Genomic DNA, 17,653 nt, shown 5'->3' on the forward strand with positions numbered 1-17,653 from the left:
CTGTACATGATCATAATACACATCTATTACACTGTATACAGACATAGGACACTACACCCCCAACATGTCCTGACCACTGTACATGATCATAATACACATCTATTACACTGTATACAGACATAGGACACTACACTCCCAACATGACCTGACCACTGTACATGACCATAATACACATCTATTACACTGTATACAGACATAGGACACTACACCCCCAACATGACCTGACCACTGTACATGACCATAATACACATCTATTACACTGTATGCAGACATAGGACACTACACCCCCAACATGTCCTGACCGCTGTACATGACCATACTACACATCTATTACACTCTATACACACATAGGACACTACACCCCCATCATGACCTGACCGCTGTACATGATCATAATACACATCTATTACACTCTATACAGACATAGGACACTACACCCCCAACATGACCTGACCGCTGTACATGACCATAATACACATCTATTACACTCTATGCAGACATAGGACACTACACCCCCAACATGACCTGACCGCTGTACATGACCATAATACACATCTATTACACTCTATGCAGACATAGGACACTACACCCCCAACATGTCCTGTCCACTGTACATGATCATACTACACATCTAATACACTGTATGCAGACATAGGACACTACACCCCCAAAATGACCTGACAACTGTACATGATCATAATACACATCTATTACACTGTATGCAGACATAGGACACTACACCCCCAACATGACCTGACCACTGTACATGACCATAATACACATCTATTACACTGTATGCAGACATAGGACACTACACCCCCAACATGTCCTGACCACTGTACATGACCATACTACACATCTATTACACTCTATACAGACATAGGACACTACACCCCCAACATGTCCTGACCACTGTACATGATCATAATACACATCTATTACACTCTATACACACATAGGACACTACACCCCCAACATGACCTGACCACTGTACATGATCATAATACACATCTATTACACTGTATACAGACATAGGACACTACACTCCCAACATGACCTGTCCACTGTACATGACCATAATACACATCTATTACACTGTATACGGACATACATAGGACAGTACACCCCAACATGTCCTGACTACTGTACATGATAATAATACACATCTATTACACTGTATACAGATATAGGTCACTACATTCCCAACATGACCTGACCACTGTACATGACCATAATACACATCTATTACACTCTATACAGACATAGGACACTACACCCCCAACATGACCTGACCACTGTACATGATCATAATACACATCTATTACACTGTATACAGACATAGGACACTACACCCCCAACATGACCTGTCCACTGTACATGACCATAATACACATCTATTACACTATATACAGACATAGGACACTACACCCCCAACATGTCCTGACCACTGTACATGATCATAATACACTTCTATTACACTCTATACAGACATAGGACACTACACCCCCAACATGTCCTGACCGCTGTACATGATCGTAATACATCTATTACACTGTATACAGACATAGGACACTACACCCCCAACATGTCCTGACCACTGTACATGATCATACTACACATCTATTACACTGTATACAGACATAGGACACTACACCCCCAACATGACCTGACCACTGTACATGACCATAATACACATCTATTACACTGTATACAGACATAGGACACTACACCCCCAACATGTCCTGACCACTGTACATGATCATAATACACATCTATTACACTGTATACAGACATAGGACACTACACCCCCAACATGACCTGACCACTGTACATGACCATAATACACATCTATTTCACTGTATACAGACATAGGACACTACACCCCAAACATGTCCTGACCACTGTACATGATCATAATACACATCTATTACACTGTATACAGACATAGGACACTACACCCCCAACATGACCTGTCCATTGTACATGACCATAATACACATCTATTACACACTATACAGACATAGGACACTACACCCCCAACATGTCCTGACCACTGTGCATGATCATAATACACATCTATTACACTGTATACAGACATAGGACACTACACCCCCAACATGACCTGACCGCTGTACATGATCATAATACACATCTATTACACTGTATACAGACATAGGACACTACACCCCCAACATGTCCTGACCGCTGTACATGACTATAATACACATCTATTACACTGTATACAGACATTGGACACTACACCCCCAACATGACCTGTCCACTGTACATGATCATAATACACATCTATTACACTCTATACAGACATAGGACACTACACCCCCAACATGACCTGACCACTGTACATGACCATAATACACATTTATTACACTGTATACAGACATAGGACACTACACCCCCAACATGACCTGACCACTGTACATGACCATAATACACATCTATTACACTCTATACAGACATAGGACACTACACCCCCAACATGACCTGACCACTGTACATGACCATAATACACATCTATTACACTGTATACAAACATAGGACACTGCACCCCAACATGACCTGACCACTGTACATGACCATAATACACATCTATTACACTGTATACAGACATAGGACACTACACCCCCAACATGACCTGTCCACTGTACATGACCATACTACACATCTATTACACTGTATACAGACATAGGACACTACACCCCCCAACATGACCTGATTACTATACATGATCATACTACACATCTATTACACTGTATACAGACATAGGACACTACACCCCCAACATGTCCTGACCACTGTACATGACCATAATGCACATCTATTACACTGTATACAGATATAGGACACTACACTCCCAACATGACCTGACCAATGTACATGACCATAATACAATTCTATTGCACGCTATACAGACATAGGACACTACACCCCCAACATGTCCTGACCACTTTACATGACCATAATACACATCTATTACACTGTATACAGACATAGGACACTACACCCCCAACATGACCTGACCGCTGTACATGACCATAATACACATCTATTACACTGTATACAGACATAGGACACTACACCCCCAACATGTCCTGTCCACTGTACAGGATGATAACACACATCTGTTACACTCTATACAGACATAGGACACTACACCCCCAACATGACCTGACCGCTGTACATGATCATAATACACATCTATTTGCAGACATAGGACACTACACCCCCAACATGACCTGACCGCTGTACATGATCATAATACACATCTATTACACTGTATACAGACATAGGACACTACACCCCCAACATGACCTGACCGCTGTACATGACTATAATACACATCTATTACACTGTATACAGACATAGGACACTACACCCCCAACATGACCTGACCGCTGTACATGATCATAATACACATCTATTACACTGTATACAGACATAGGACACTACACCCCCAACATGACCTGACCGCTGTACATGATCATAATACACATCTATTACACTGTATACAGACACAGGACACTACACCCCCAACATGACCTGACCACTATACAGACATAGGACACTACACCCCCACATGACCTGACCACTGTACATGATCATAATACACATCTATTACACAGTATACAGACATAGGACACTACACCCCCAACATGACCTGACCGCTGTACATGATCATAATACACATCTATTACACTGTATACAGACATAGGTCACTACATCCCCAACATGACCTGACCGCTGTACATGATCATAATACACATCTATTACACTCTATACAGACATAGGTCACTACATCCCCAACATGACCTGACCGCTGTACATGATCATAATACACATCTATTACACTGTATACAGACATAGGACACTACACCCCCAACATGTCCTGACCGCTGTACATGATCATAATACACATCTATTACACTGTATACAGACATAGGACACTACACCCCCAACATGTCCTGACCGCTGTACATGATCATAATACACATCTATTACACTGTATACAGACATAGGACACTACACCCCCAACATGTCCTGACCACTGTACATGATCATAATACACATCTATTACACTGTATACAGACATAGGACACTACACCCCCAACATGTCCTGACCACTGTACATGATCATAATACACATCTATTACACTGTATACAGACATAGGACACTACACCCCCAACATGACCTGACCACTGTACATGACCATAATACACATCTATTACACTGTATGCAGACATAGGACACTACACCCCCAACATGACCTGACCACTGTACATGACCATAATACACATCTATTACACTGTATGCAGACATAGGACACTACACCCCCAACATGACCTGACCGCTGTACATGACCATAATACACATCTATTACACTGTATACAGACATAGGTCACTACATCCCCAACATGACCTGACCGCTGTACATGACCATAATACACATCTATTACACTCTATACAGACATAGGTCACTACATCCCCAACATGACCTGACCGCTGTACATGATCATAATACACATCTATTACACTCTATACAGACATAGGTCACTACATCCCCAACATGACCTGACCGCTGTACATGATCATAATACACATCTATTACACTGTATACAGACATAGGACACTACACCCCCAACATGTCCTGACCGCTGTACATGATCATAATACACATCTATTACACTGTATACAGACATAGGACACTACACCCCCAACATGACCTGACCGCTGTACATGACCATAATACACATCTATTACAATGTATACAGACATAGGACACTACACCCCCAACATGACCTGACCGCTGTACATGATCATAATACACCTCTATTACACTGTATACAGACATAGGACACTACACCCCCATCATGACCTGACCGCTGTACATGATCATAATACACCTCTATTACACTCTATACAGACATAGGACACTACACCCCCAACATGTCCTGACCGCTGTACATGACCATATTACACATCTAATACACTGTATGCAGACATAGGACACTACACCCCCAACATGACCTGACCACTGTACATGATCATAATACACATCTATTACACTGTATGCAGACATAGGACACTACACCCCCAACATGACCTGACCACTGTACATGACCATAATACACATCTATTACACTGTATGCAGACATAGGACACTACACCCCCAATATGTCCTGACCACTGTACATGACCATACTACACATCTATTACACTCTATACAGACATAGGACACTACAGCCCTAACATGTCCTGACCACTGTACATGATCATAATACACATCTATTACACTCTATACAGACATAGGACACTACACCCCCAACATGACCTGACCACTGTACATGATCATAATACACATCTATTACACTCTATACAGACATAGGACACTACACCCCCAACATGTCCTGACCACTGTACATGATCATAATACACATCTATTACACTGTATACAGACATAGGACACTACGCCCCCAACATGACCTGTCCACTGTACATGATCATAATACACATCTATTACACTCTATACAGACATAGGACACTACACCCCCAACATGACCTGACCACTGTACATGACCATAATACACATTTATTACACTGTATACAGACATAGGACACTACACCCCCAACATGACCTGACCACTGTACATGACCATAATACACATCTATTACACTCTATACAGACATAGGACACTACACCCCCAACATGACCTGACCACTGTACATGACCATAATACACATCTATTACACAGTATACAAACATAGGACACTGCACCCCAACATGACCTGACCACTGTACATGACCATAATACACATCTATTACACTCTATACAGACATAGGACACTACACCCCCAACATGACCTGTCCACTGTACATGACCATACTACACATCTATTACACTGTATACAGACATAGGACACTACACCCCCCAACATGACCTGATTACTATACATGATCATACTACACATCTATTACACTGTATACAGACATAGGACACTACACCCCCAACATGTCCTGACCACTGTACATGACCATAATGCACATCTATTACACTGTATACAGATATAGGACACTACACTCCCAACATGACCTGACCAATGTACATGACCATAATACAATTCTATTGCACGCTATACAGACATAGGACACTACACCCCCAACATGTCCTGACCACTGTACATGACCATAATACACATCTATTACACTGTATACAGACATAGGACACTACACCCCCAACATGACCTGACCGCTGTACATGACCATAATACACATCTATTACACTGTATACAGACATAGGACACTACACCCCCAACATGTCCTGTCCACTGTACATGATCATAATACACATCTATTACACTGTATACAGACATAGGACACTACACCCCCAACATGACCTGACCGCTGTACATGACCATAATACACATCTATTACACTGTATACAGACATAGGACACTACACCCCCAACATGACCTGTCCACTGTACATGACCATAATACACATCTATTACACACTATACAGACATAGGACACTACACCCCCAACATGTCCTGACCGCTGTACATGATCATAATACACATCTATTACACTGTATACAGACATAGGACACTACACCCCCAACATGACCTGACCGCTGTACATGATCATAATACACATCTATTACACTGTATACAGACATAGGACACTACACCCCCAACATGTCCTGACCGCTGTACATGACTATAATACACATCTATTACACTGTATACAGACATTGGACACTACACCCCCAACATGACCTGTCCACTGTACATGATCATAATACACATCTATTACACTGTATACAGACATAGGACACTACACCCCCAACATGTCCTGACTGCTGTACATGATCATAATACACATCTATTACACTATATACAGACATAGGACACTACACCCCCACATGACCTGTCCACTGTACATGATCATAATAATACACATCTATTACACTGTATACAGACATAGGACACTACGCCCCCAACATGACCTGTCCACTGTACATGATCATAATACACATCTATTACACTCTATACAGACATAGGACACTACATCCCCAACATGACCTGACCACTGTACATGACCATAATACACATTTATTACACTGTATACAGACATAGGACACTACACCCCCAACATGACCTGACCACTGTACATGACCATAATACACATCTATTACACTCTATACAGACATAGGACACTACACCCCCAACATGACCTGACCACTGTACATGACCATAATACACATCTATTACACTGTATACAAACATAGGACACTGCACCCCAACATGACCTGACCGCTGTACATGACCATAATACACATCTATTACACTCTATACAGACATAGGACACTACACCCCCAACATGACCTGTCCACTGTACATGACCATACTACACATCTATTACACTGTATACAGACATAGGACACTACACCCCCCAACATGACCTGATTACTATACATGATCATACTACACATCTATTACACTGTATACAGACATAGGACACTACACCCCCAACATGTCCTGACCACTGTACATGACCATAATGCACATCTATTACACTGTATACAGATATAGGACACTACACTCCCAACATGACCTGACCAATGTACATGACCATAATACAATTCTATTGCACGCTATACAGACATAGGACACTACACCCCCAACATGTCCTGACCACTGTACATGACCATAATACACATCTATTACACTGTATACAGACATAGGACACTACACCCCCAACATGACCTGACCGCTGTACATGACCATAATACACATCTATTACACTGTATACAGACATAGGACACTACACCCCCAACATGTCCTGTCCACTGTACATGATCATAATACACATCTATTACACTGTATACAGACATAGGACACTACACCCCCAACATGACCTGACCGCTGTACATGACCATAATACACATCTATTACACTCTATACAGACATAGGACACTACACCCCCAACATGACCTGACCACTGTACATGACCATAATACATCTATTACACTGTATACAGACATAGGACACTACACCCCCAACATGACCTGACCGCTGTACATGATCATAATACACATATACAGACATAGGACACTACACCCCCAACATGACCTGACCGCTGTACATGATCATAATACACATCTATTACACTGTATACAGACATAGGACACTACACCCCCAACATGACCTGACCGCTGTACATGACTATAATACACATCTATTACACTGTATACAGACATAGGACACTACACCCCCAACATGACCTGACCGCTGTACATGATCATAATACACATCTATTACACTGTATACAGACATAGGACACTACACCCCCAACATGACCTGACCGCTGTACATGATCATAATACACATCTATTACACTGTATACAGACATAGGACACTACACCCCCAACATGACCTGACCACTATACAGACATAGGACACTACACCCCCACATGACCTGACCGCTGTACATGATCATAATACACATCTATTACACTCTATACAGACATAGGTCACTACATCCCCAACATGACCTGACCGCTGTACATGATCATAATACACATCTATTACACTGTATACAGACATAGGACACTACACCCCCAACATGTCCTGACCGCTGTACATGATCATAATACACATCTATTACACTGTATACAGACATAGGACACTACACCCCCAACATGTCCTGACCGCTGTACATGATCATAATACACATCTATTACACTGTATACAGACATAGGACACTACACCCCCAACATGTCCTGACCACTGTACATGATCATAATACACATCTATTACACTGTATACAGACATAGGACACTACACCCCCAACATGTCCTGACCACTGTACATGATCATAATACACATCTATTACACTGTATACAGACATAGGACACTACACTCCCAACATGACCTGACCACTGTACATGACCATAATACACATCTATTACACTGTATACAGACATAGGACACTACACTCCCAACATGTCCTGACCACTGTACATGATCATAATACACATCTATTACACTGTATACAGACATAGGACACTACACCCCCAACATGTCCTGACCACTGTACATGATCATAATACACATCTATTACACTGTATACAGACATAGGACACTACACCCCCAACATGACCTGATCACTGTACATGACCATAATACACATCTATTACACTTTATACAGACATAGGACACTACACTCCCAACATGTCCTGACCACTGTACATGACCATAATACACATCTATTACACTGTATACAGACATAGGACACTACACCCCCAACATGTCCTAACCACTGTACATGACCATAATACACATCTATTACACTGTATACAGACATAGGACACTACACCCCCAACATGACCTGACCACTGTACATGATCATAATACACATCTATTACACTGTATACAGACATAGGACACTACACCCCAACATGTCCTGACCACTGTACATGATCATAATACACATCTATTACTCTGTATACAGTCATAGGACACTACACCCCCAACATGACCTGACCACTGTACATGATCATAATACACATCTATTACACAGTGGGCCTGATTCAGAGCCGGACGCTATTTGCGCTCGCTCGTTCAGAAAAAGGGTCCGGCTATTTAAATTGAGCGCTCGGTCTTTGCGGTCTGTTGACGCCTCTATGTCTGGGCGAGCAAACGAAACATGCGCTCGCTATTTTGTAAAGACGCCCCCTGGCCGCTCGCATCCTACGTCATCTCCGCTATTTATTAGATTAGTCGAGTACATCGAAAGGCGTCTGAACTGCTCGCAGTGCTTGTGGTTGGATTTTCCTACCGCAATCATGCGAACAGTTCAGGCTAAGAAACAACCAAGTGACGTGGTCGATGACGCTGCTTTGTTAATTATGCACACCCTTAAAACGCCCGTTTTGACCGTTAGGCACGCCTGCGTTTGGATCTCCACTCCCCGTTTTCAAGCACCTTCCCCTGTTACCACCCACAAACGCCTCATCCTGTCACTCAAATTAGCAGGCACTCGCTATTTTGCGAACACACGTTTTCCGACCGCACTGACTGGTTGGCGCATGCGCAGATGTGCGAACATCGCTCGGAGCGAACGAGCGGCCGCTTACGAGCGGCTCTGAATCAGGCCCTGTATACAGACATCGGTCACTACACCCCCAACATGACCTGTATGGGAGGTGTGTGCAGGGTGTGACACTGAGAGCAATGTATGGTAGTAGTGCGTGTGTCTCCGCAGGGAGTAGTCGGTTATGTGTAAAGGCTTAGACCCTCTGCTAGGCGCAGCCAGCCATGGCCCCTGGTGTAAGCATTAGCAGCAGAGCAGACAGCTGAAGGTTATCTCCTCCTTCCATCTTGTAATCTCTTTTATTTGTAAGAATTAATAAGTTTAAAAGAGATTACCACCCTCCCCAGCTCTTGCCCCCGCCACCACCCGTCCAGATGGAGATTAAGTCAGAATATAGGAGAGAGATTAACTCCTCCTGACATCTGTCTAATTGGCACGGTTATAAGGGTTTCACCTTACGTACAATCTGTACACCCCGGGCCAGAGCCACGTGGGCCGGTATCACTGACAGGCAGCGAGTATGCTATTAGGGGAATTATCCGTGGTGGAAGCCCTGGCTCTTCATGGGTTAAACACCTTTCAGCCCCAGCTAGAGGGAGTGAGGCGGTAAGAGGTGACCTCCAGTGGTTATGTATGGAATGGGTTCATGGATTAGTGGTTGGAGGTGCGTGCAGTCAGGGAGGGGTTAATTGGGTAATTCTCTGTAAATAACCCGTTTGTTTTTTCTCCTCCTTCATCCCTCAATGTGATTCCGCCATTATCTATCTGCGCTCATCTTCCTTCGTCAGCATTGTCAGACTTTGGGGCTGATTCTCAGTCGGGCGCCGCAGCGGCCGCATCTTTTGCCGGTATACCGCGCCCTTAGACGGCACCGTGGAAACATGCAGCAGCCCATTGGCAGGTGCAGATTATCCCCTAGGTGGGCGATTCTGTGTCTGTGTACGCAGCGACACGCCCCCACGCCATAAGACGGACCATCTCCGAGCATCCGCTAAGCCGCCTCCCGGTCACCGCCAAGGAACGGCCAAAACATTTATAAGACCGAGCGTCTCCCGTGCGTCTCAATCGCAGCTCCGACCTGATTCCAAGATTGACGCTAATCTAATCGCAGCTGCATTCTCTCACGGATCGCAGTTGCTAAAATATACTAATGTCTTGCAAAGAACAGACACACATAGGGACGCCCCCTGCGGCCTTCTCATATCCGTCCGATGATGTATATCAGCGTAAACATCGACACAAATCGGGGAGCCACGCAGCAAGTAAGGCGAGGCTGACCAGCCGCAAACACTGCAGCTCTGCTGACATGCTGACACGCTGACACGCAGAGAGCTCGCAGATGCTGTGAAGATCGCAATCACTAATTTGTACGCGCCTATGAAATGGCGTTTAAATAGTCTAACACGCCTGCGTTTTTCTAACCACCCCCCCGTTATCAGCCCCACTGACTGCCGGTCACTCACTTTGTGAGTAGTTCCTCTGTACGAGCGTATTCGAAATGCAATCACTGCGTGTGTGCCCAGTGTGACTTTCGTGCATGCGCAAATGCAAACAATCGCTCGATCTGCGCAAATATCGTCCCTTTGTGTTAACGGAATCTGGACGCTCACAGTCTGACTTAGACGCAAGAAGAGAAAAATAAAAATAGCTGCCCCCTACCCTTTATCTTACCTCCCCTTCTATTGTAATATTATCACCCCCTACCCTTTATCTTATCTCCCCTTCTATTGTAATATCATCACCCCCTACCCTATATCTTATCTCCTCTTCTATTGTAATATCATCACCCCCTACCCTATATCTTATCTCCCCTTCTATTGTAATATCATCACCCCCTACCCTTTATCTTATCTCCCCTTCTATTGTAATATCATCACCCCCTACTCTTTATCTTATCTCCCCTTCTATAGTAATATCATCACCCCCTACCCTTTATCTTATCTCCCCTTCTATTGTAATATCATCACCCCCTACCCTTTATCTTATCTCCCCTTCTATTGTAATATCATCACCCCCTACCCTATATCTTATCTCCCCTTCTATTGTAATATCATCACCCCCTACCCTTTATCTTATCTCCCCTTCTATTCTAATATCATCACCCCCTACCCTTTATCTTATCTCCCCTTCTATTGTAATATCATCACCCCCTACCCTTTATCTTATCTCCCCTTCTATTGTAATATCATCACCCCCTACCCTTTATCTTATCTCCCCTTCTATTCTAATATCATCACCCCCTACCCTTTATCTTATCTCCCCTTCTATTGTAATATAATCACCCCCTACCCTTTATCTTATCTCCCCTTCTATTCTAATATCATCACCCCCTACCCTTTATCTTATCTCCCCTTCTATTGTAATATCATCACCCCCTACCCTTTATCTTATCTCCCCTTCTATTGTAATATCATCACCCCCTACCCTTTATCTTATCTCCCCTTCTATTCTAATATCATCACCCCCTACCCTTTATCTTATCTCCCTTTCTATTGTAATATCACCCCCTACCCTTTATCTTATCTCCCCTTCTATTCTAATATCAGCACCCCCTACCCTTTATCTTATCTCTCCTTCTATTGTAATATCATCACCCCCTACCCTTTATCTTATCTCCCTTTCTATTGTAATATCACCCCCTACCCTTTATCTTATCTCCCCTTCTATTCTAATATCAGCACCCCCTACCCTTTATCTTATCTCCCCTTCTATTGTAATATCATCACCCCCTACCCTTTATCTTATCTCCCCTTCTATTCTAATATCATCACCCCTTACCCTTTATCTTATCTCCCCTTCTATTCTAATATCATCACCCCCTACCCTTTATCATATCTCTCCTTCTATTTGTAATAGCATCACCCCCTACCCTTTATCATATCTCCCCTTCTATTGTAATATCACCCCCTACTCTTTATCTTATCTCCCCTTCTATTGTAATATCATCACCCCCTACCCTTTATCATATCTCCTCTTCTATTGTAATATCATCACCCCCTACTCTTTATCTTATCTCCCCTTCTATTGTAATATCATCACCCCCTACCCTTTATCTTATCTCCCCTTCTATTGTAATATCATCACCCCCTACCCTTTATCTTATCTCCCTTTCTATTGTAATATCACCCCCTACCCTTTATCTTATCTCCCCTTCTATTCTAATATCAGCACCCCCTACCCTTTATCTTATCTCCCCTTCTATTGTAATATCATCACCCCCTACCCTTTATCTTATCTCCCCTTCTATTCTAATATCACCCCTACCCTTTATCTTATCTCCCCTTCTATTGTAATATCATCACCCCCTACCCTTTATCTTATCTCCCCTTCTATTCTAATATCATCACCCCCTACCCTTTATCTTATCTCCCTTTCTATTGTAATATCACCCCCTACCCTTTATCTTATCTCCCCTTCTATTCTAATATCAGCACCCCCTACCCTTTATCTTATCTCCCCTTCTATTCTAATATCAACACCCCCTACCCTTTATCTTATCTCCCTTTCTATTCTAATATCATCACCCCCTACCCTTTATCTTATCTCCCCTTCTATTGTAATATCATCACCCCCTACCCTTTATCTTATCTCCCCTTCTATTGTAATATCGCCCCCTACCCTTTATCATATCTCTCCTTCTATTGTAATATCATCACCCCCTACCTTTTATCATATCTCCCCTTCTATTGTAATATCACCCCCCTACCCTTTATCTTATCTCCCCTTCTATTCTAATATCATCACCCACTACCCTTTATCTTATCTCCCCTTCTATTCTAATATCAACACCCCCTACCCTTTATCTTATCTCCCCTTCTATTGTAATATCATCACCCCCTACCCTTTATCTTATCTCCCCTTCTATTCTAATATCAACACCCCCTACTCTTTATCTTATATCTCCTTCTATTGTAATATCATCACCCCCTACCTTTTATCATATCTCCCCTTCTATAGTAATATCATCAACCCCTACCCTATATCTTATCTCCCCTTCTATTGTAAAATCATCACCCCCTACCCTTTATCATATCTCCCCTTCTATAGTAATATCATCACCCTCTACCCTTTATCATATCTCCCCTTCTATTGTAATATCATCACCCCCTACCCTTTATCTAATCTCCCCTTCTACTCTAATATCATTACCCCCTACCTTTTATCTTATCTCCCTTTCTATTCTAATATCAACACCCCCTACTCTTTATCTTATCTCTCCTTCTATTGTAATATCATCACCCCCTACCCTTTATCTAATCTCCCCTTCTATTGTAATATCATCACCCCCTACCCTTTATCTTATCTCCCCTTCTATTCTAATATCATCACCCCCTACCCTTTATCTAATCTCCCCTTCTATTCTAATATCATCACCCCCTTAACTCTATTACTCTGATATCTCTCCTGCTTCTGCTCTATCATTGTCCCCTTATTGCTGTACAATTCCCTGCTCTACTACCATATCAGTCTCTTTCTATATTACTCTACAGTTACCTCCATCATTCTCTTCCACTGGTGCTCTACCTTCTCCCGCCTGTTGTATCCACCATTCTCCCCACTACGCTCTTCCTTCTCCCAACTGATGTCTCCATTCTCCCCGCTATAGCACTACCTTCCCCCACATTGTCTCTGACATTCTCCCCTTTATGCTATACCTCCTTCCACTTATTGTCTCCACCATTCACCTATGCTATACCTCCTTCCACTTATTGTCTCCACCATTCTCCCCTCTATGCTCTACCTCCTTCCACTTATTGTCTCCACCATTCTCCCCTCTATGCTATCCCTCCTTCCCCCACATTGTCTCCGCCATTCTCCCCTTTATGCTATACCTCCTTCCACTTATTGTCTCCACCATTCACCTCTCTATGCTATACCTTCTCCCACCTGTTGTCCCCACCATTCTCCCATGTTCTCCCTTCTCCCACCTGTTGTCCCCACAATTATCCCATCTATGCTATACCTTCTCCCACATTTTGTCTCCACCATTCTCCCCTCTATACTATACCTTCCCCCACCTGTTGTCCCCACCATTCTCTCCTCTATGCTTTACCTTCTCCCACCTGTTGTCCCCACCATTCTCCCCTCTACGCTATACCTTCTCCCACCTGTTGTCTCCGCCATTCTCCCCTCTATGCTTTACCTTCTCCCACCTGTTGTCTCCACCATTCTCTCCTCTATGCTTTACCTTCTCCCACCTGTTGTCTCCACCATTCTCCCATCTATGCTTTACCTTCTTCCACCTGTTGTCTCCACCATTCTCCCCTCTATGCTCTACCTTCTCCCACCTGTTGTCTCCACCATACTCCCCTCTATGCTTTACCTTCTCCCATCTGTTGTCCCCACCATACTCCCCTCTATGCTATAGCTTCTCCCACCTGTTGTCCCCACCATACTCCCCTCTATGCTTTACCTTCTCCCACCTGTTGTCCCCACCATTCTCCCCTCTATGCTTTACCTTCTCCCACCTGTTTTCCCACCATTTCCCTAGACTACTGTACATTCCTCCCCTTTATGGCTCTAACCTTTCTCATCCTCAGGCACTGGCTGGCCGCCACTTACACTCGCTTTGCTGTTCCATACTTTATATATGATGTGTACGCCATGTACCTCTGCTACTGGCACAAGCATAAAGTGAAAGGACACACAGGAGGCTGGCAACTCGTCAAGGCCTACTTGCGCAAGGAGTTCCTGATGGTCCTGCACCATGTCTTCATGGTGGCTGTCTGCTTTCCTGTATCCGTGGTAAGTTGTGGTCAGTAGACAGTGACTGCAGCCAACACCAGTCAGATTACAGTGTAGTCTCAGTTTTGTTTGAACCAGATAATGGTGAACAAGTTATTTCTGATACTGCACACACAGTCATTCTCACACTTGTATGCACAGCTAGTCATGTATGCACAGCCATTTACACACTTGTATGCACAGCTAGTCATGTATGCACAGCCATTCTCACACTTGTATGCACAGCTAGTCATGTATGCACAGCCATTCTCAACACTTGTATGCACAGCTATTCATGTATGCATAGCCATTCGCCCACTTGTATGCACAGACATTCTCACACTTGTATGCACAGCTAGTCATGTATGCACAGCCATTCTCACACTTGTACGCACAGCTAGTCATGTATGCACAGCCATTCTCACACTTGTATGCACAGCTAGTCATGTATGCACAGCCATCCTCACACTTGTATGCACAGCTAGTCACGTATGCACAGTCATCCTCACACTTGTATGCATAGCTAGTCACGTATGCACAGCCATTCTCACACTTGTATACATAGCTAGTCATGTATGCACAGCCATCCGCACACTTGTATGCACAGCTAGTCACGTATGCACAGCCATTCTCACACTTGTATGCACAGCTATTCTCACACATGTATGCACAGCTAGTCATGTATGCACAGCCGTTCGCACACTTGTATGCACAGCCATTCTAACATTTGTATGCACAGCTAGCCACGTATGCACAGCCATTCTCACACTTGTATACATAGCTAGTCATGTATGCACAGTCATTCTCACACTTGTATGCATAGCTAGTCAAGTATGCACAGCCATCCGCACACTTGTATGCACAGCTAGTCACGTATGCACAGCCATTCTCACACTTGTATGCACAGCTAGTCATGTATGCACAGTCATTCTCACACTTGTATGCACAGCTAGTCACGTATGAACAGCCATCCTCACACTTGTATGCACAGCTAGTCACGTATGCACAGTCATCCTCACACTTGTATGCATAGCTAGTCACGTATGCACAGTCATTCTCACACTTGTATGCCCAGTTAGTCACGTATGCACAGTCATTCTCACACTTGCATGCACAGTTAGTCATGTATGCACAGCCATTCTCACACTTGTATGCACAGCTAGTCATGTATGCACAGCCATTCTCAAACTTGTATGCACAGCTAGTCATGTATGCACAGCCATTCTCACACTTGTATGCACAGCTAGTCATGTATGCACAGCCATTCTCACACTTGTATGCACAGCTAGTCATGTATGCACAGCCATTCTCACACTTGTATGCACAGCCATTCTCACACTTGTATGCACAGCTAGTTATGTATGCACAGTAATTCTCACACTTGTATGCACAGCTAGTCATGTATGCACAGCCATTCTCACACTTGTATGCACAGCCATTCGCACACTTGTATGCACAGCTAGTCATGTATGCACAGCCATTCTCACACTTGTACGCACAGCTAGTCATGTATGCACAGCCATTCTCACACTTGTATGCACAGTCGTTCTCACACTTGTATGCACAGCTAGTCATGTATGCACAGTCATTCTCACACTTGTATGCAGAGCCATTCTCACACTTGTATGCGCAGTTAGTCATGTATGCATAGCCATTCGCACACTTGTATGCACAGCTATTCTCACACTGGTATGCCCAGCTAGTCATGTATGCACAGCCATTCGCACACTTGTATGCACAGCCATTCTCACACTTGTATGCACAGCTAGTGATGTATGCACCGCCATTCGCACACTTGTATGCACAGCCATTCTCACA

The 17,653-nt window shown here is 43.6% G+C and overlaps 1 protein-coding gene across 1 annotated transcript in view; it reads left to right on the top strand.

Moving 5' to 3' along the window:
- TLCD3B (TLC domain containing 3B) overlaps positions 1–17,653 on the top strand; it is a 148,495-nt gene that overhangs the window by 110,436 nt on the left and 20,406 nt on the right. Inside the window, exon 3 of the mRNA XM_088457441.1 lies at positions 15,652–15,856. Coding sequence (XP_088313567.1) covers positions 15,652–15,856 — 205 coding nt within the window. The remainder of the gene's footprint in view (positions 1–15,651; positions 15,857–17,653) is intronic.

This window comes from Taudactylus pleione, unplaced genomic scaffold, assembly GCF_031769625.1.
Source record: "Taudactylus pleione unplaced genomic scaffold, aTauple2 ptg000762l, whole genome shotgun sequence".
Classification (NCBI taxonomy): Eukaryota; Metazoa; Chordata; class Amphibia; order Anura; family Myobatrachidae; genus Taudactylus; species Taudactylus pleione.